The sequence below is a fragment of the Drosophila guanche genome, unplaced genomic scaffold (genome assembly GCF_900245975.1).
Source record: "Drosophila guanche unplaced genomic scaffold, DGUA_6, whole genome shotgun sequence".
NCBI classification, from domain to species: Eukaryota; Metazoa; Arthropoda; class Insecta; order Diptera; family Drosophilidae; genus Drosophila; species Drosophila guanche.
The window spans coordinates 14078301-14097323 of record NW_022995743.1 but is presented as its reverse complement, the minus strand read 5'-3'; the positions used below and the strand labels follow the sequence as shown (position 1 = coordinate 14097323).

Sequence of the window (19023 nt, the reverse complement as noted above, 5' to 3'; positions counted from 1 at the left end):
GTCGCCTGCCTATGTGCTCAGGGTTTAATATCCTGAAAACGAATTCCATGCTCCATGCTCCGATTATGGCAAAAGCAAAGTAAAAAGTAAATGCAAATAAGCCACGACAAGCGGGCTAATGTTGTTGTAGCTGTCGTAGCTACAGACCCTGGATGAATGGGCACGAAACCACGCCAGGGTCAGTGGTAGGGTCATCCAATTTCAATTCCAACCACCACCACCCGCATATCCGGTCACCACCTACCTCATCGTCATCGTGGCTTCGGTTGGGGTATGGGTGGGTTTGTTTACCAAACAGCACGCTGATTTAATTGTTCTAGGTAGCAGGAGTCAGGAGTAGTACGCGGACTCTTGAGGCCGAGCTGCGAGAGAGTCCAACTTGTGGCGGCGCAACAGCCACAACAAACTTCAATTACAGGTGGCGATTGTGGCCACCAGAGAAGAGAATGTCCGGTGAGTGTGGTGCTGTGGTGTGGTGTGCGTGAGTAGAAATTACCATAAATCTGAGAGGGCTCGAATAAAAAAGGCTTCTCTGGTGAACTTGGGCCAGCAGTTCGTGTTGAGTTGTCGCGGTGAGCGGTTAACCCGAAGCTAAAGGCTCTTTGAGTTTCAAAAATTTGCGTTCGCGTGGCAGATCCCACTGTGGTGTGTGTGCGTGTTCCTTGAGCAATGTCCACGGTACAGCTAGTTGTGCAAACAGTTCAAATAGTACAATTATTGCCCACTGCTGGTCGCCGCTAGGCCACCCGGACTTGGTGGCGCTCGTATACCATGGTACGTCGCGCCTCCAGCGTGCCGCATTTGAATAGCAGCGGCGGCAGTAGCGCCGATAGCGCCAGCACTTCTGGCAATCGTCGGGCAAGAGGCGCCGCTGCCGGCTCACGTGGCAGAAAGGCGCCAACGCCCACATCGACATCCACGTCCACTTCGATGTCTAACCAGCGGGGCAGTTCCGGCAGCAGCAGCAGCATGCCACGTTCCCGCAGTCTTACCAACGGCATGCGTCGCCTCAGTCCACAGAAGGGAACAGGGAGTGGCGGTGTCGGCGGCAGTTCCCGCAATACGCCGTATTTCCTACGCTCACGGGAGAATGAGTAAGTGTGGTCTAAGGAAAAGGAATGGATTGCCGCCATTGCGGTGTTTCCCACCGTCATCAATAGGTGATAACTTGCTGACGCTTGGGCCCACAGTGGAGACTCGTTAACACAAAATTGTGGTACAAATAAATCAAGATCTCAGATCTCTCAGCTACTAAAAGATCTAAACATTTCGATCTTAGCTGCTAAAGATTACCTCAAGAATTTTGTTCACTTTTTGACTTGCTGTTGGAATTGTATATTTACTTTTCCTCTATAGTCACGTGGTTACTGTACTGTGTATATATTTTAGGAATTTAAATTGGTCTTTGAACATAACATACGTGGAGGGAGTTCCTCCATTTTTTGTAACCTTTCGCAACGCCGCTGGCAGTGCCGCTGCTTGTGTAATTATTAAATAAATATATCTATAAATTGTATGTGGAGTACAGGCAAAGGGAAATGTATTAATTTGCATCATTACATTCGAAAAGGGCAGAGGCAGGGACCACTACAACCATTAGTGATAACACGACAGGGACTTTCCCGGGCTCACCCCTAATCGAAGGCAAGACCCATTAAAGGCAACCGAACGATGGCAGGAACGGAACAAGCAGACACAAGCCAAAGCCATAATGACCACGCACAATACGAGTAATCCAAAAGAAGGACAGACAGGCAATCAAATGAACAGAGAGACAGTCGAACGAACGAACGGTCAGAGTGGCGGGAATTTTATTTTAGTTCTTTATTTAAACAATTTCGTGAAAAGGAAGTACAGCGCCATGAGATCGTGGGGGTTGAGCGGAGTTGAGCACTAACCGGACACGACACAAATCGATTTTGCAATTAAAGCCCATTGAAGTCTATATGTAGGATATGACCGGAGTTGAGAGCGAAAGTGGTCATATTTGAGTTGGGTTTTTTAGAGTTCGATTCCGCTGTGGGTTCAGTTTTAACGCAACAGAAAAACAGCCTAAGGTTAAGGACCCCCAGATCTTTGTACAAGTACAAGACATTGGTTCGGCCAGAACATTAAATATTCAACAGCGAAGAACTTTCTATCGTGGTTTGAGTAGCTACTTAATATGATGATACGATGGTATCTATTTGTTTTTATTTTAATTGTGGCATGGAATACCTACAATTTCATTACTTTGAATCATTAGTGCCGGAGGGCAATGTGTCATTGAAGAAAATAGTCGTAAGACGAACGTCTCAACGTTTGTTCTCACATCATTTCTTGCCAGATTTTAGATTATGATTGGAATATTTGTGGGCTAGGGCTAATTATTGGGAAGTGAAATTCAAAGAACATACAGACAGAATATAACAGAAATTGTATATAATTTTCTTCACTCTTGAATACACAAGTATTTAGCTGGAACACAACAATTTCCTATGAATCTCTTTTTCTCGTTAGGTGCCTTCCACCGCAAGGTTACCATTCACACCTGTGGGGCTATGTCGTTTGGTAGTTGGAGTTATGGAAGTGCTTCTGCTCCCCCAATCGCCAGCAATTGGCAGCATTATGGGCGTTATAATTATAATGGGACACGCATCTAGAGACCAATACATATCTTATCATTTTGACTGATGAATGCGTTGATGGCTGCATGATTGACGACACACATTGAATATGCTTTGACAAATATTCCCACACAGACAGTAAAGCAATAACTGCCCCATGGCCTTACCTAAAATTGTATCTCCACTCCGGGCAACTTTGAAAGTGAATTCGCGTGCGTGTCGCTGGTTGGCTGAAGGGATTGCAATTTAAAAATCCATATGGACACTATACAGTATGATATATGGATTTTCTGGCATGCAAAGCACTGAGTTGGGTAATAATTACGCCCCCAGAAACAGATAATCAAAAGTCCACATTTCATTGCCTAAACTTTGCATGCTTCATAAATGTCACCAGGAGCAGGGAGTAGACTCCACCTCTCACTTTAATGCATTGGAAATAAAAGTGAGAGTTCCAGTTTCAGAATCGTTAGAATTTATTTGTTTCGCAAACAAAAGTCACTGGGAAAAAACCCGACAACCCAGCTCTTGCTGCTCATAATCCAATCAAATCCCTGCTGGACAATTACGAATTGTTGGTCTGAGGTCAGTGTAAATATTACGTATGATAACATGCTGAGCTGAGCTGGGGTTACATTTGTTGTGGGTATAAAAATAACAGCAGGGGACAAGTCAATCCACTTTAAAGGAAGTCAAAATATTCAAGGGTAAAGAGAGAGAACTCCTAACACGGTCAATATAATGATGGCATTATCGGTCACCCCTTCAGCAAGAAATCAAAACTTTCGCTTTTAGCTCCCCATTAGCCAATTAATTATTTAGAACCGAAAGTTGATTGAACTTTCCCAACCCTAGTGGGCCCAGGAGCTGCTTTGTGCTCTTCTTAGACGTCAAGTACCCCCAGGAGGGTTCGTGTTAATACATTCTATTGGCGCCTTTTGAAATATTTACACAGAGCACACAGCACACGGCCCAGCACACACAGAGAAAGCCCAACTCATGGCTGATTAATGGACGAAGTCTACGACGAAGGTTTGGACATTAGTCCATGAATGTTTAACAAGTCATTTAGGGGAAAAATGTGAAATGTCAGGCTCGAACTGGAAGATTGAACACATCCCACATGCTCGTGCTCCTGGGTAACTTCTCTTGAGTCCGTTCTGTGTGTTAGTGGCTCCAACGAGGTTCCAAATCAATAATTTATCGCTTACTAATTTGCATATTTTCATTAAGAGAAATTCCGCTGAAGAAAATGTTATTAATCACGCTCCTCCCGCCTCAAAAAACGAATGGCGACTTGGTATAAGAAACACCCAAAAGCCAGCCATCCATCCACCCTTAACCTTGGCTATTTATAGCTGACCAATGGTCACCGTCAAGTTCAAGGCAAATCCATGAATCCCACAAAATTCCAGGGATTCGCAGTGCGCAGAAGGAATGGAAAGCTTTTTCGAAGCTACTCTGATTGATTGGCTGCGATAATGGGTAATTCCAATATTTTATGTTTATTTTCTGCAGAATTGGCAGTGCTGATACCCTGGAAATTGTTGCCTCCAAGTCCACCGGCAGCGAGGAGTGCTCCACGCCAGAGGACAACATCAATGTGGTGGTCCGTGTGCGTCCGCTCAACGAGAAGGAGAAGCGGGACAGGCACGGCTCCACACTAACATTTCCCGGCAACGGACAGGTCATAGTAAGTATTCTGCGACTGTTTTTCGTTGCCTTTGTTAAGCAATGAAATCCCTCCGACAGATTGAGGGCAACGATGTGGGACAGAAGCGTTCGCATAACCGGGACAGCGTTCGTGTCTTTACGTACAACGTGGTCTTCGAGCCGGGGGCCACACAGGATGATATCCTGGACTATTCGGGCATTAAGCGTATCATAGAGATGGGCATCGAGGGATTCAGTTGCACGGCATTCTGCTACGGCCAGACGGGCTCGGGCAAGACGCACACGCTGACAGGACCACCAGATCTGGTGAGTGGAGTTGAGAGTCTCCAGCAGAATTTGTGTGACTGTTCCCCTTTGCAGTTTGTGGGCAAGCCGAATCCAAAGGATCCGCGACATGGCCTCATCTTCCGTGCTTTTGTGTATCTCTTCCAATTGATTAAGAACCGAAAGGATGTCAATTATGTGCTCAAGGCTTCGTTCATGGAGATCTACAATGAAAGGGTAAGGGTAATCTCTTGGGGCTGGGGCACTGCCGAGTCGAACATTCGATTTAAATTCAAATTGCATTTGCCATAATAAATACTCCTGCTGATTGACCTGACCTCTATTAAATGAATGTCAGCACGCTCCCCATGCCCCATGTCCCTTTGGTCCCTCCCCAGTGCGTGGAGTTCTTTTTGCAATTTTTTCTTGGCATTTCAAATGATTTGTTTAGCCCCTGGTTCTCCCTTGTTGCCTTAACAAATTGAATTGCATTTTATAGGTAATCGATTTGCTCAATCCGGGAAGTGCACGAAAACCGCTCGCCGTTCGCTGGTCCAAGAAGTCGGGCGGCTTCTTCGTGGAGAATCTCTTCACGGTGGACTGCGAGGAGCTGGACGATCTGTTGGCCGTACTGGAAGAGGGTAAGCGGCTGCTTAGCCTTGATTTTAAATGGAAAATTAATTGACTTTCGTCTTGTTGCAGGTATGAGAAATCGTGCCGTGGGCTCACATGCCATGAACGATCATTCGTCGCGCTCGCACACGATCCTCACGGTGCACATTCTGTCGGATCAGCAGACGGATGGCGGAGTGTTCCTCTCCAAGCATGGCAAAATCAATTTCGTAGATCTGGCCGGCAGTGAGCTGACCAAGAAGACGATGAGCGAGGGCAAGACCCTGGAGGAGGCGAACAACATCAACAAGAGCCTCATGGTGCTCGGCTATTGCATCTCCTCGCTGAGCGATGCCAAGAAGCGGTCGGGGCACATACCCTACCGGGACAGCCAGCTGACCAAGCTGCTGGCCGACAGTCTGGCGGGGAACGGGGTCACCCTGATGATCGCCTGCGTCTCTCCGGCACACTACAATCACGCAGAGACCTTGAACACTCTGCGTTACGCGTCGAGGGCCAAGCGAATACGCACCAAGCCCGTGATCATGATGGACCCCCGTGAGGCACTGATCCTCAGCCTCAAGCGGGATATTCACGCGCTTCAAATGGAGAATGATCACCTGAAGGCGGCCCTCAATCTGCACCATCAAGCGGCCAGCAGTGGCCCCGGGACGGACAATCTGCTCGACATGCAGCTGGAACGACTGAGCAGTGGAGGCGGTGCGCCGGTGCCAGTGCCCAAGGTGGATCTGGAGCGGCTGCCCGAGCTGGATGGCTCAGAGCTGGCCGAGCTGGTGAAGCTCTACATGGCGGAGAACGAGTCGTTGCGGCAGGAGAACAACCATCTGTTCACCGTGCGAGAGACAATACTCAGGGACCAGGAGATCGTTTGCAGGGAGAACGAGCGGCTGCTCAAGAAGCTCGAGGATGTTAACAAGTGAGTTTCAGTTGCGGTGGTGGGATAACTGGAGAGCAGGGTAGCATAGGGACCTTCTCGAGGCGCTTGGCTCATTGTTCTCTCCCATTTCTGACTCGTTCTAGATCGGTCCCGAGCGGGTACGAGGACGGGGACAATGAGCCAAGCACCCAGAGGCAGACGAATCACACTGAGGCCCCCCCAGAAGGCATCACATAATCTCAGTTTTGTTTTTTTATACTGTATTTTATATGCGTATACTTGTAAATGTTTTTTGAAAACAAGAGCCTAGAGTGTGACTAGTCATGTAAGCCAGACTTTGTAATAAAAGTTTGTTTCTGTTCCCATGAAGTGAATCCATCCATCAGAGGGGTTGGAATAGACCCTTTAGACTCTTCTTTGAAATAATTACATATATTATTTTTCTTTCTTGGGTACAGGGTTTGTGTGCGTTCCCCTTTGATACCTGCCCGCTCGGCCATATCCCCGACCACCGGCAAGGAAACGCCCGGCACTGAGATCTGGACCAATCCCGAACTAAATGGCGCTGCAGTCTTGCCGCTGGAGCAGCGCATGTCGGAGAACGCCGATAGGCGCACGGACACTGCCCAGAAACGCATCGATCAGAAGCGCATTGCCAGGAATATTTTGATAATGGCGAATGCATTCACCAAGCCGGACCCAGATCTGGCGAAGAAGCTCAACACGGACCCAGAGAATGTTCCGGCGCAGAAGCAAGCCACGGACTATATGCCGGAGTAAGTTTAATTACCCAGGGCTGACACACTCAATTCATTATTCCTTCTTGCTTTCAGCATGCTAACGTAGAAAATGTCTAGGTGGCCCAACAAAATAATACATACAAATATATTTTTGCAATTAATGTAATGAAAAAGTGCCCAATACATTTGAAATAAAATTGTTACAGCTGTAATGCTAATTAATTGAATTGGAGAGTGCTATCTACATATATCGGGAAGTTCTTTTCTTTTTTTTTTGTTACTTAATCGCTATAGCGAAATTGGTTGGTCGCAGACGATGTCCGCATTGACCAGTTCTTCAGTTTATGTTGAATATTAGAAAAAAGTCACTGAAAATTTTGAACTAAAAAAAGAGTTGTTTGCCGAACGAACACCAGAAATAGAATGTATGGGGAAGTTCTGCGTCTACGACTATAAATATTTCAAAGCATTACCGCCAATAACATTTAAAAACTCCTATCGATATGCTGTTATCGAATGAATGAACTCGATATCATACCTGTAGCTTTGGCCTATCGATTGTACAGTAATTTGTATTGATTTTTCAACGCTCCGAGAAATTAAAACTCGTGCCTGTGCCTGTTGCTAGAGGTAAGAGGGCTAATTAATTTTGATAAAATTGCAATTGCATAGAGTACGGGAATTATTATTTGCAGCTGCAACGGTACTCCAAATCAATTCGCTGGCCAGCCCACACCGCCCCACCTGCACCACCATAGGTCTCGCCGAGACGGCTGTCCTAGATCTGATGGCTGCCAATTTGCAACAGCAGCGGTCCATCAATGCCCAACTGCGTCGCGAGATGGGAATAGAACGCATGCAGGTCTCTGAAGCCTGTGCGCTGATGATGAAGTACATGCTGGAGCACGAGGAGGACGACTCGCTGCTGAGCGGATTCAACGGTCAAAAGTTGAACCCGTTCCGTGAAAAGAACTCGTGCAGCATCCTATAAGTATAAGTTATAAGTGTGAGCTGTGCCCCTCCCGACACAGGTTCCTAACAACAGTATTTATTGATATGCATATACAGAGAATCACTCATATACCCGTACTATATTGTACTGTACTCAAATAGACCCGCTGAATGGCAGGGAATACGCTACACCATGCATGTGTGTGTGTTCTAGTATAACCTATTGATGTTTGTTGTAAGTATGCTGACCTCAATTATGTCTATAAACTGAATATATACAATATCTATAGGGCAGATATTTATGAATGTGTAAACATTCGTTTCGGGAACCGTCTTTAACAAATGCCTGCATATGTTTGTATGTATAAATATCGTGTATTTTGCTATCCTGTAGCTCTTTTTTGGAGAAATACATACATAATTATCAATTAGCAGATTCCACGAAGATATAACCTTACCCCACCCCCAACCCTTCCTTTATAAATGTTTCCTATTGAGATCTACGTCAAATAAATACAAATAAATCAATGTAACAAATATATATCGAGATACTTACATTCGTTTCTAAATTTAAAGTTGCGCTATGATCCACTCGAGGGCGATTAATCCCTATTTTGTATTTCTGGACCAGTTTCGCGATAATCTGAAGAAGCGGAACATCCAGAATATAAAACCCACAGTCGTGGCCAAAATGTGTGGACAAAAATGGCGCGAAATGAGCAAGGCTCAGAAGTCGGTGTATATAAAGAAGGCCAAGGAAAACCGTGACAGCCGGGACTCTGCCGGAAAATTCGAGTAATAGTTTACGAGATTGACAGTCCAAAGGGGACGCTCTCGGACGATTAAACGCGGTTCGAACTTCGAATCCTCCTCAAAGCATGGTCATAAGGGGACCAGTTGGATAGCGCATCGACAGATGCTGCCGATCTACCACTTGATCACTCTTATGATGTCTCGTTAAAGAGGCCATTTCTTCGTAAAATTATTATTATATTGTATTCACTACACATAGAAATTTCAAAGTAAAAATTCGCGGCATTTTTGCACATTAACCAGAACTGATTTGGCGGCGCTAACCAACACTGTGGACAGCACTAGCGTCGAGTTGAAAAGTGTAAATTGTTGAAATAAATCATGAGTTCAGGCTTTGTAACTGAAGCAGAGGCTGCCGAAGCTCGCCAAAAGCGTCAGGAGGAGTGGGAGCGTGTCCGCCAGCCGGAGGATCCACTGGAACGGCCAGAGGAACCATATGACGGACGCTCACTGTACGACCGCCTAAAAGAACAGAAAAACAAAAAAGATATGGAATACGAAGAGGCACATAAGCTAAGTAGGTTCGTGAAATCTTTAAAAGAGCTCCTCGCTAAGTGTCCCAAAATATAGAGAACCTAATTCGCGGCCTCGACGATGATGAGGTGCAGTTTCTGGAGGCTGTCGACGAGCACAAAATAAACGCGGAGCGTCAACAACTGCGTGATGAGGCTCGTGAACTAGAGGACTTTCGCAACCGTGTGGAGAAGCTACAAGAAGAAAGCGTTGATAAGGTAAAACATACAACATACAACATCTTTTTCGAATGCGTATTTAAAAAATGTGATTGTATAGAAACTACAGGCAGAGCTGAAGACCACCGCCAAATCAGTTGGTGCCACGGCGGGCCGAAACACACAAAAGTCACTGCTTGGCCACGGAATAAAACGCAAAAACGGTGAATCGCCCACAACAAGCAAAGTGGCCAAAACGGTGAAGAACGACAGCACACCAGAGCAGAAGGAGAAGGAACAGGAATTACAGCCAGTGTTTCAAAGCGGGTTGAAGTTGATAGCCACGCTGCCTGGCATTGGGCCCTACACGGAGTCCAGCGACTCGGAGGCTAGCACCGATTCGGACGAACTTGATCGGTTCACACGCACCGATTTGTGTGGTCGCAAATTACCAAAAAAGAAACAGTGCACAGAGTAGGGTCAGATCAATCATTTTATTGGGGTGCTTAACATGTAATTCTTTCTTGCAACAGAATATAGCCTAGAGTGTAAACATTACGTGTCCCTTTTCTTGTTGCGATTGCGATTCTTCACGTTGGTCATCTCGTAGAAGTTGCTGCCGATCTTCTTGCGTTTCTGGTTGCGTTCCAAGGCACGCTTCTGTTTGGCTGTCAGGCGCGGAGCCTTCGCACTGCTGGGACCGGCGGCATCGTCGGAACTATCGCCGATGTCATCAGAGTCACCTGGCTGGACCTTGGCCACGCGGAACTTGCCAGACGATGTGATGGCCAGCTGTTGGACCTTCTTTGTCTTGGCCTTCTTGTGGACAACACGCTGCAAATCATCATTGTACTCATCTTCAGAGTAGAAATCACTGGCTCCATCGCTCGATTCTTCCTCCTCATCGGCGAGCTGACGAGCCTTTTTGCGGGCCGCCCGTTCTGTTTTCTGCTGCTCCAAGAGCTCCAAGTCGATGTGATCCAGCTCCTTGACATCCTGCTGCTCGTATTCCAAGCCCACTCGAATCTTTCGGAAGTCCTGAATCTGCTTAAACTCTCGAGCCCTCTTGACTGACTCGCTAACAAAGGTTGGAGCCTCGGACCTGGCATCTGAGTTTGCATCATCGCCCGTTGGCTCCTCTACTACCTTATCATCCTGTGATTTTGGAGTGGCAAAACCCTCAGGTGGCACATAGAAGGGCAGCTTGCCTCTCTGCCAGTCATTAAGCACCATGCGGGATGTTACGGTAACGTCTGGCTCGCCTCCCTTCAACAACTTGCCGGACTTCTTGGCCAGCTGCTCGAGGAAGTGTTTCGGCGAGGTCCAGTCATCAATTTTATAGTTTTTGGCAATGTACTCCTTGCGCACACGCTGCAGCACAGTGTCCACATAGTCCTCCGGATTGGTGACTAACTCTACACGCACCACACCCTTGAGCACCTTCTCCGTGTCCGTCTCAGCCGTGGGGTACACCACGCCGGGGCAATCGATCAGGAAAATGCGCTTCATTAGCGTTATGTACTGCCACACTTTCGTCTCTCCGGCAATGGGTGCCACCTTGCAGACCTTCTTCGAGCGCAGGGCGTTGATGACCGAGGACTTTCCGACATTTGGATAGCCAATAAATCCCACACTGATTTGTTTCTTGTCCAAATGAAGTTTACCCAACTGACGGAACAGATTGATGAGGGCGCCTAAAGAGAGAATAGAAAATATAACTACATTCTTGTCTATAAATAAAGTACTTACCTTTGCCAAAAGGATGCTGCATAGAGGCATGAAACGCGATTGTGGGATACTCAGCACTGAGGATGGCCACCCAACGCTGTGTGACCCACACAGGCACCAGATCCACTTTGTTCAGAATGAAGAACAAGTGCTTGTGCGGCTTCTCTTTGCGCAGAAACTCCTCGATGTATTTGGAGCGTGTGCCCATGGGATCGCGGGCATCCAAGACCTGCAGCAGGACATCGGAAGCGTCTACGACCTTGTGCAGCTCGTTCCAGATACGCCTGCTTCCTCCAGCACCAAATACCCAATCTCGCACGGCCTTCTTTTCGCCCGTGTCCTCGCGGATCAGATCTATGTCCTTGGTTGAGTCATATTTATCCGCCTGCTCGTCGGCAGCCTTGCTCAAATCCTCCAGATCACGCACCTTAAGGCTGACACGTTTGCGCTGCTTCTTCGGCCCGAATACACTGTCAAAGCTTTCTGTGTCCAAGAGGTGGACACGCTTGTATTTGGAGGCCTCATTGAGTAGCGTCACTGGCAGCTGGGATGGCTTCATGATAACTTGATACGGATCCTTGACGGCTTTGCCAATCTCATCCTGGAATTTTTGCAGAGCTGTTTGTGATATCACGCGGGAGTTGCTGAACCACTTGGGTGTGGGCTCCACTCTGGCCATTGAACCAGCAGGCAGGCGACCCTAAAATCACAACATTCAGTATGATGTCCACAAGGACGGGCCAGGGATGTGCACGACTCACCTGGAACGGAGCCGGACAGATAATCTTGCCGGTACGATCCCGCTTCGCCTTGAAGTTGCGATACATCTGGAGCCGCTTAATGGTCCCCTTCGTACGGGGGTGCGCAACACCTTTGAGTCCTTCCTTAGGACGTTCTGGGTTCATCGAGTGGTTGGAATGGTTGAACCCCTGGGTTCGGGGCTTGCCCGTTGTGCTGCGTACTTTCGGCATGATTTGTTGATTAAATCGCGTGCCTTTCAAACAATTAAAGATATCTTTGCAGCACGGCAAAACCAAAACACACGTGCTTGTTCAAAATTAAAAAAACAAAGGAACTTTGCAGTGTTCAGCACTGGTTTACATGACGATATGCAGCACTAAAACGTGAACAGTGCTGCAAGACATACTAAAATATAAAATTGAATTAATAGATAAACGTACTAAAATTAAGTATTACAATTAATGGAAACTGCAAACGATTAATAATTATTAATTAGTAATAAATATTGCTTAGCAATAAGCATTTATTGAGACTGCCAATATGTGCAACAAATGCAACTATATTCCAAGTGTTCAAATTAAGCAAGCTGGTTTCATATCCGTGTACACATCCGCTTAGTATTTGTGTTCACACGAGCTTCGGCTGCGCTTAATAAAATTACACGATTAATTAAAATAATTTAAATGTCCGAAGTAAAAAGTTATAATGTAAATAGAACCCTAGCGAGCAATCTGTAGTAACTAGTTTAAAACATATTCCGTATTTCCCAAGCCTCTCTTTGGATTGCGTTTGAGTGTTTGTATACCCATGTGTGGCTGTGTGCGCCTGTGTGTGTCGTCTTGGAATGTTGCCTTGCACGAAATTCAAATTGTGACCCCATCCTTGAGAATTTGCTTTTGAAGCATACCTTAGAAATGGATGAGCATACATTGAACGACCTGTTGGAGTGTTCGGTGTGCCTGGACCGTCTGGATACCACATCAAAGGTGCTACCATGCCAGCACACTTTCTGCCGCAAATGTTTGTTGGTGAGTTAGAATGAAATTCCCGTTTTCCAGTTCTCCCATTGACCAGTTTTCCATTTAGGACATTGTGGCCAGCCAGCACAAGCTGCGGTGTCCGGAATGCCGCGTCCTGGTCTCGTCCAACATCGATGAACTCCCTCCAAATGTCTTGCTGATGAGAATATTAGAAGGTAATGAGGGAGTATGAGCCATGAGTGTGCGCAGCCCACGCGCTCATGATCTGGCGCTCGCAGCCCACGCGACATTCGGACTAGATTTGTTTATTGTGGCAAAGCGTCATTGGCCAGATTTTCAGCAAGTCAACCAATTCGCATAATTCTAACTTCTCTCATTCTGCAGGCATGAAACAGACGGCGGCTGCTGTTAAAAGCGACAATAAAAGCGAAGAGACCGAAACGCCCCCAGAGAAACCCAAAACCCAACATCACTCGGAGACAGTGGCACCCACAAGCAGCACACAAGTGCAACAGCAGCAACAGCCGCAGCATTCGCATCTGCACCAGCAACAGAAATCGCAGACTCAGGTGGTTCGTCAGAAGCAACGGCGGTTTCTACTCCCGCACGCCTATGCTCTGTTTGATTTCGTTTCCAGCGAAGCCAACGATCTGAAGTTTAAGAAGGGAGACCTAATATTGCTGAAGCAACGCATCGACAACAATTGGTTCGTGGGCCAGGCCAATGGACAGGAAGGAACCTTCCCCATAAACTATGTCAAAGTGTCCGTCCCTTTGCCCATGCCCCAGTGCATTGCCATGTATGACTTTAAGATGGGACCCAATGATGAGGAGGGCTGCCTCGAGTTCAAGAAGAGCACAGTCATCCAAGTGCTACGCCGCGTGGATCACAACTGGGCTGAAGGTCGAATCGGCCAGACAATCGGCATCTTTCCCATAGCATTTGTAGAGCTGAATGCTGTAGCCAAGAAGCTGCTCGATAGTGGAGTTGTGAATCAGCAACCGTGCCATCCGCCACAGCATCAGCAGCACCCACAGCGTGCGCTTCCTCCTGTTCCCATAATTGATCCCACAGTTGTCACAGAATCCAGCTCTGGTTCCTCGAACGTCACTCCGGCCAGCAGCAACTCCAGCTCTACTTCCAGCTCGAACAACTGCAGTCCCAATCACCAGTCATCGCTGCCAAATACTCCACAACATGTGATGGCCTCTGGATCCGGTTCGGGATCGGTTCGATTTCGAGATAAGGGAGCTAAGGAGAAGCGGCACTCGTTGAATGCCCTGCTAGGAGGAGGAGCACCATTGAGTCTACTGCAGACCAACCGCCATTCGGCTGAGATTCTGAGCCTGCCCCATGAGCTGAGTCGCCTGGAGGTGGCCACCTCTCCAGCCACAGCAGCGGCTGCTAAAGCGACTCCCGCCTCCCAATCTGCACGCGTACTGAAGACCAATGTGCAGCAGCAAATGCCTCCCACTCTGCCCTGGGGATACCTGGCGCTGTTTCCCTACAAGCCGCTACAAAATGACGAATTGGAATTGAAGAAGGGCTGCGTGTACATTGTGACCGAACGGTGCGTGGATGGCTGGTTCAAGGGAAAGAACTGGCTGGACATTACTGGCGTGTTCCCTGGCAATTACCTAACGCCATTACGTACGCGCGACCAGCAGCAGCTGATGCACCAGTGGAAATACGTGCCCCAAAGCTCGGATGCAAAGCAGATCCATTCTCAGCAGCAGCAGCCAGTGGCGCCGGATGTGCGTCTCAACAACATGCTGCCCATGCAGCCACCGGATTTGCCGCCGCGACAGCAGCAGGTATCGACAACAGCGACTGCGACATCGACTAGCTGCTCTGTCTGGACAAAGCCAGTGGAGGCCTTGTTCAGTAGAAAGTCCGAGCCCAAGCAGGACATCTCCATAGCCACTTCAAGCAGCAGTTCCTCTGGAGCAGTCGGACTTATGCGACGACTAACGCACATGAAAACACGATCCAAATCACCAGGCGCTTTGCTGCAGCAAACTCCGAAAGATGCGACCACCACAAGCATTGAAAGCACTGCTAAGACAACGGCACCTCACTTGCATCCAGTGCATGTCAGGTAGGTGGCTCCCCAATAATCCCATATCCCAATTATCACAGTCTTTTTCTCTGTAGATCCGGATCATGTCCGAGCCAACTGCAGCACAGTCAGCCGCTCAATGAAACGACAACAACGACAGCAGCTCCCCCGTCCGCAGGTCAGAAACATTTTCAGGACAAGCAACAGCCTCCCGTCAGCAGTGGCAGTGTCTCTTATGGTTCGCAACGCGTGAAGAGCAATAAAGATCGGCCGCATTTGCTTTGGTTAGTTTGCTGAATCTCAGGCTGCTAGTCGAGCTTTCGCTCAATAACTTGATCCTTTTTTTATGCAGCGCACGCCAATCCTTGGACGCAGCCACCTTCCGCAGCATGTACAGCAATGCAGCCTCGCCGCCACCACCGCCTGCATCCTCAATAGCCTCGCCTATCTATGCTGGTGGGCAGCAGCCTGGCAGCCAGACGCAGCTACATGCGAACATGATCATTGCACCGAGCCATCGAAAGTCTCACAGTCTAGATGCTGGCCATGTGCTCTGCCCCAGCAGCAATGGCATCACCGAGGCGGCCATTAAAGCCAGTGCCACAACCAAGTCGATTTATTGCACTAGAGAAAGGTGAGGGTTTTCGGTCGGAGTAGATGATTTTGATTATGATTTTCATCCATTTTCAACAATAATTATTGCAGTCGCTTTCGATGCATCGTGCCGTATCCGCCCAACAGTGACATCGAACTGGAGCTGCATGTTGGCGACGTAATATATGTGCAGCGAAAACAAAAGAACGGCTGGTACAAGGGCACACATGCGCGCACCCACAAAACCGGGCTGTTCCCCGCTTCGTTTGTCGAACCGGATATCTAAGCCCAAGCATTTATTAGGTGAAATTCCAAATGACTTCTCAAAATTCATTCAATCGCCGGTCGATTTGGGCTTCCAATTTTGTAATCTCTTTAATACGGAAATCATTTATACTCGAATACGGAAATCGCGGATGTACTTTTTATACGATCTTAAATCAAAAAAGGCCACAACCCACTAGTGTGTGCGTGTGTCTTGAGCAACGAGTTACTTAAGCACTTTGAAGGATAAGTAAGAGTGAAATCGAATAAGCAAAAATATTTTAGAATTGGCGAAACAGCCTCCCTGGGTCCCAATCCCAATCCCACAAACTATTTGTGCCCAGTTGAAAGTTACATATTTGTAATATACGAACGAAAGTGTAATAACAAAAAATGTATGCACACGAAGCGGTGATCGTTTAAACTTATTTTATTCACTAAGCAAAACATTGTGTCCACTTGGACATGAACTATGCGTGGAAGTGACAAAGGCCATGCTTATTCGGTTTTATCGTACTTGGAGCCGTAGATTGGAACGTACTGAAGGATAAGCTTCCAGTCGGTGTAGTAAAGCAGGGCCAGGCCTGCGGCACCGCCGAATCCAGCTCCAGAGCGAGCGCTGAAAGAAATGGGGCAAACAACAATTGTTATTGAATCTGCATGATTATGCAATGTGGCCGTGTGTGCAAGTTTGTCCAAATTCAGGTACAATCATGATGCGACAATAAGGCTGTCATCATTTACTTACAAGGATGTCGCTATTTCAGCGTGTTTCTTGCCAAATGGGATGCGGAAAGCCATTTTATTCAGCTAAATTACGTTTTCTTCAAAGTTATCTGGCCTTGCCGTTTTCTGATACCAAAGATATGCAGCCCTGAGCTGCGCTGTTGCGACCCTGGTTTTGGAAAGACTTACAACACTGTCTGGAGTACGTGCGAGCAACAATTTGTCATCATCCACATTTGTTTATTATAGTTCAAGTCTGCCGTAAAACTAACTCATTTATCACTATGAAAGTATCTATTTTTGGGGAACTCAACACGTTTGAGCTGTTCGTCCTGAGCAGCTTATTGCCTGCCGTCTTCGTGTTCCTGTGGACATTGATAACTGGAGATATAAAGGTTGTACCCAAATCTTATCTACCGGAATGTTTTTTAATCCAATTTTCGCCTCACAGAACTTCAAGGGCAGCAAGCTGGCCTACTCCGAATTCATCGCAAAGGATCCTGTCAACTGCTACCAGAACTACGGCGAAAAGAAACAAAAGGATACTTAAGGATCACACAGTTATTAAATATATTAATAATTGTCATGCACATATAATAAATTAAAATTATTAAAATAGCTTGCTGATCTGTACATTAACAGTGAAGTCAAGGCTGAGCAAAATATTTAAATAAATTAAATTAAAATTAAATTGGTATTTGGTTCGTTGCCTCACACTTTATTTTTATCAATGTTTACCAACACTGTTCGACGAGTCAGAAGTGCATTTTATCCAATTTTGAGTTGTTTTAATTGTTTAAACCTAGCTAATTACTTTTAAGCTTCGCTATCATCGATTTTGGTCTGTCTGTGCCCTTTTTGGTGCACAACCACACACTTACTTTAAACGAAGGATACAACGAACGCTCAAACAGAGGCGGCCTGTGGCTAGGAAAAACAACAAACAAAAGGCTACTGCAGTCGACTACCACACAGAGATAGAAAACAAAAGCAATGTCGGAAACATACGGTTTGATTTTGCACGAATAACTAATTAGAAGCAATTTATAATTAATTCTGGTTGGTTAAACTCGTCTAGATTACCTGTTCAAGTTCCTGATAATTGGAAGCGCTGGCAGCGGCAAGAGCTGTCTGTTGCATCATTTCATCGAAAGCAAATGTAAGCTGGCTTTTGAAATATCCCTTTAATGAATATAATTAATATTTAACTACTTACCCTGCCGGGCAGTCAAAGACGACAGCTCGCACACCATTGGTGTGGAGTTTGGCTCGCGCATTGTGAATGTGGGCGGAAAATCGGTGAAACTGCAAATATGGGATACAGCCGGACAGGAGAGGTTTCGATCTGTGACCAGGTCCTATTATCGCGGAGCTGCAGGTGCTCTGCTGGTTTACGATGCCACATCGCGGGACTCCTTCAATGCCTTGACCAATTGGCTCAATGATGCGAGGACATTGGCCAGCCCGAATATTGTTATTCTGCTGGTTGGGAACAAGAAGGACCTGGAGGAGGCACGCGATGTAACATTTCTAGAGGCCAGCACCTTTGCCCAGGAAAACGGTTTGTTCATTTAACTCTGCGTGCATTTCCTATTTCCTTTTACTCCCCAAATACTTTTGTAGAGCTCATATTCTTGGAAACGAGCGCCAAGACTGGCGAGAATGTCGAGGAGGCCTTCCTGAAGTGCTCCAAGACCATACTGGCAAAGATAGAAACAGGCGAGCTGGACCCCGAGCGCATCGGCAGTGGCATACAGTACGGCGGAGCTGCTCTACGCAATCTACAGACTAGACAACGGAGTATCAACAAGCCAGATTGCACCTGTCGCGTGTAGAGAACCCTGTCTGTAGCATCGTGTAGTCGCCGGCTTCTTACTTCTGGCGCATCGTATTATGATAAGAGAGCAAATTAATCTCTATTTTATCCCCGTACTCGGAATGTGGCCTAAGTTTTATTGTGTATGTAGGGCAGTGCAGTGCCTGGACTAATTTTTGGTCTATCTCAATTCGTTTAGTTTGTGTTTGTCTCGTTAGTTTTAATCATTCCAAAATGTAAGCTGAATTGCTCCTCTGATCTTTTGAACATATATATTTTAACCATTAGTTGTCTCCTCCTTCAACGTTACTTACTCTATTTTGTAGTTTGTAAGGCACTTAATAATGTATCTACAGAGGCCGGAGCATAACTCGGATCGAATGCATCAAAGATTGCATGCACTCTGCATTTTATTGTAAATACAAAAATGGCATTCACGTCGTTGACGACGTAGCCCATCCGATTGTAAATCTAACTTAAAATGTGCATTATAACGCGGTAAATAAAATCGAATGCAAACAAGAAGGGACGTGTGAGACACTTTTTATCTTCACTGTTATCTTCAAAATTGTAGATTTGGGAGGTTTTCGCCCTTTTGGGGGGCGGAAGGGGGCGTGGCTCATTTTTTAAATACACTGGTTCAGTGTGAGCATATAGCAGTCTGGATGCAAAATTTGGTGGCTCTAGCTCTTATAGTTTCTGAGAACTAGCCGACAAACAAGACGGACAGACAGACATGGCTCTATCGACTCGTTGCTGATCAAGAATATATATACTTTATGGGGTCGGAAACGTTTCCTTCTGGGCGTTACATACAACCGTTATTCCCCACAAATACAATACCCTATTTACTCTTCGAGTACCGGGTATAAAAATTCAAAATGGT

General features: G+C 46.6%; 9 protein-coding genes across 11 annotated transcripts; 7 read left to right on the top strand and 2 right to left on the bottom strand.

Moving 5' to 3' along the window:
- Nucleotides 1–690: 690 nt before the first annotated feature.
- Nucleotides 691–6968, top strand: LOC117578846 (kinesin-like protein KIF12). Its single transcript, XM_034264631.1, has 8 exons — nt 691–1094; nt 4125–4299; nt 4359–4586; nt 4641–4781; nt 5044–5185; nt 5247–6093; nt 6513–6830; nt 6888–6968. Exons 1-8 carry the CDS (start codon nt 772–774, stop codon nt 6898–6900), a joined length of 2187 nt encoding a protein of 728 aa, XP_034120522.1. The 5' UTR covers nt 691–771; the 3' UTR covers nt 6901–6968.
- LOC117578865 (PSME3-interacting protein) lies at nt 6396–9787 on the top strand. 2 transcript variants are annotated; one of them, XM_034264657.1, is made up of 4 exons: nt 6396–6406; nt 8851–9075; nt 9129–9289; nt 9351–9787. In XM_034264657.1, exons 2-4 carry the CDS (start codon nt 8880–8882, stop codon nt 9705–9707), a joined length of 714 nt encoding a protein of 237 aa, XP_034120548.1. In that variant the 5' UTR covers nt 6396–6406; nt 8851–8879; the 3' UTR covers nt 9708–9787. The 2 variants fall into 2 exon arrangements, with proteins under 2 accessions (XP_034120548.1, XP_034120547.1); XM_034264656.1 differs by lacking the exon at nt 6396–6406 and having other exon boundaries at nt 8826–9075.
- Nucleotides 7361–8059, top strand: LOC117578875 (guanine nucleotide-binding protein subunit gamma-1). Of its 2 annotated transcripts, none has more exons than XM_034264670.1 (2): nt 7361–7424; nt 7490–8059. In XM_034264670.1, exon 2 carries the CDS (start codon nt 7582–7584, stop codon nt 7783–7785), a length of 204 nt encoding a protein of 67 aa, XP_034120561.1. In that variant the 5' UTR covers nt 7361–7424; nt 7490–7581; the 3' UTR covers nt 7786–8059. The 2 variants fall into 2 exon arrangements, with proteins under 2 accessions (XP_034120561.1, XP_034120562.1); XM_034264671.1 differs by having other exon boundaries at nt 7393–7424; nt 7493–8059.
- Nucleotides 8278–8762, top strand: LOC117578873 (high mobility group B protein 2). The gene has a single exon (XM_034264667.1). The coding sequence runs from the start codon at nt 8329–8331 to the stop codon at nt 8542–8544; it is 216 nt and encodes a 71-aa protein (XP_034120558.1). The 5' UTR covers nt 8278–8328; the 3' UTR covers nt 8545–8762.
- LOC117578849 (nucleolar GTP-binding protein 2) lies at nt 9705–12032 on the bottom strand. Its single transcript, XM_034264636.1, has 3 exons — nt 11719–12032; nt 10979–11657; nt 9705–10923 (listed from the first exon to the last, which is right to left on the bottom strand). The coding sequence occupies exons 1-3, from the start codon at nt 11926–11928 to the stop codon at nt 9785–9787; spliced, it is 2028 nt and encodes a 675-aa protein (XP_034120527.1). The 5' UTR covers nt 11929–12032; the 3' UTR covers nt 9705–9784.
- Nucleotides 12033–12116: 84 nt separating this feature from the next.
- Nucleotides 12117–16003, top strand: LOC117578842 (E3 ubiquitin-protein ligase SH3RF1). The gene is made up of 6 exons (XM_034264625.1): nt 12117–12726; nt 12785–12893; nt 13063–14776; nt 14833–15021; nt 15090–15371; nt 15443–16003. The coding sequence occupies exons 1-6, from the start codon at nt 12613–12615 to the stop codon at nt 15615–15617; spliced, it is 2583 nt and encodes an 860-aa protein (XP_034120516.1). The 5' UTR covers nt 12117–12612; the 3' UTR covers nt 15618–16003.
- A 4-nt stretch (nt 16004–16007) lies between these two features.
- Nucleotides 16008–16502, bottom strand: LOC117578876. Its single transcript, XM_034264672.1, has 2 exons — nt 16344–16502; nt 16008–16214 (listed from the first exon to the last, which is right to left on the bottom strand). The coding sequence occupies exons 1-2, from the start codon at nt 16394–16396 to the stop codon at nt 16094–16096; spliced, it is 174 nt and encodes a 57-aa protein (XP_034120563.1). The 5' UTR covers nt 16397–16502; the 3' UTR covers nt 16008–16093.
- Nucleotides 16502–17012, top strand: LOC117578874. The gene is made up of 2 exons (XM_034264669.1): nt 16502–16716; nt 16773–17012. The coding sequence occupies exons 1-2, from the start codon at nt 16606–16608 to the stop codon at nt 16869–16871; spliced, it is 210 nt and encodes a 69-aa protein (XP_034120560.1). The 5' UTR covers nt 16502–16605; the 3' UTR covers nt 16872–17012.
- A 63-nt stretch (nt 17013–17075) lies between these two features.
- Nucleotides 17076–18666, top strand: LOC117578868 (ras-related protein Rab-4B). The gene is made up of 4 exons (XM_034264662.1): nt 17076–17330; nt 17400–17480; nt 17550–17882; nt 17945–18666. The coding sequence occupies exons 1-4, from the start codon at nt 17315–17317 to the stop codon at nt 18154–18156; spliced, it is 642 nt and encodes a 213-aa protein (XP_034120553.1). The 5' UTR covers nt 17076–17314; the 3' UTR covers nt 18157–18666.
- Nucleotides 18667–19023: the final 357 nt, after the last annotated feature.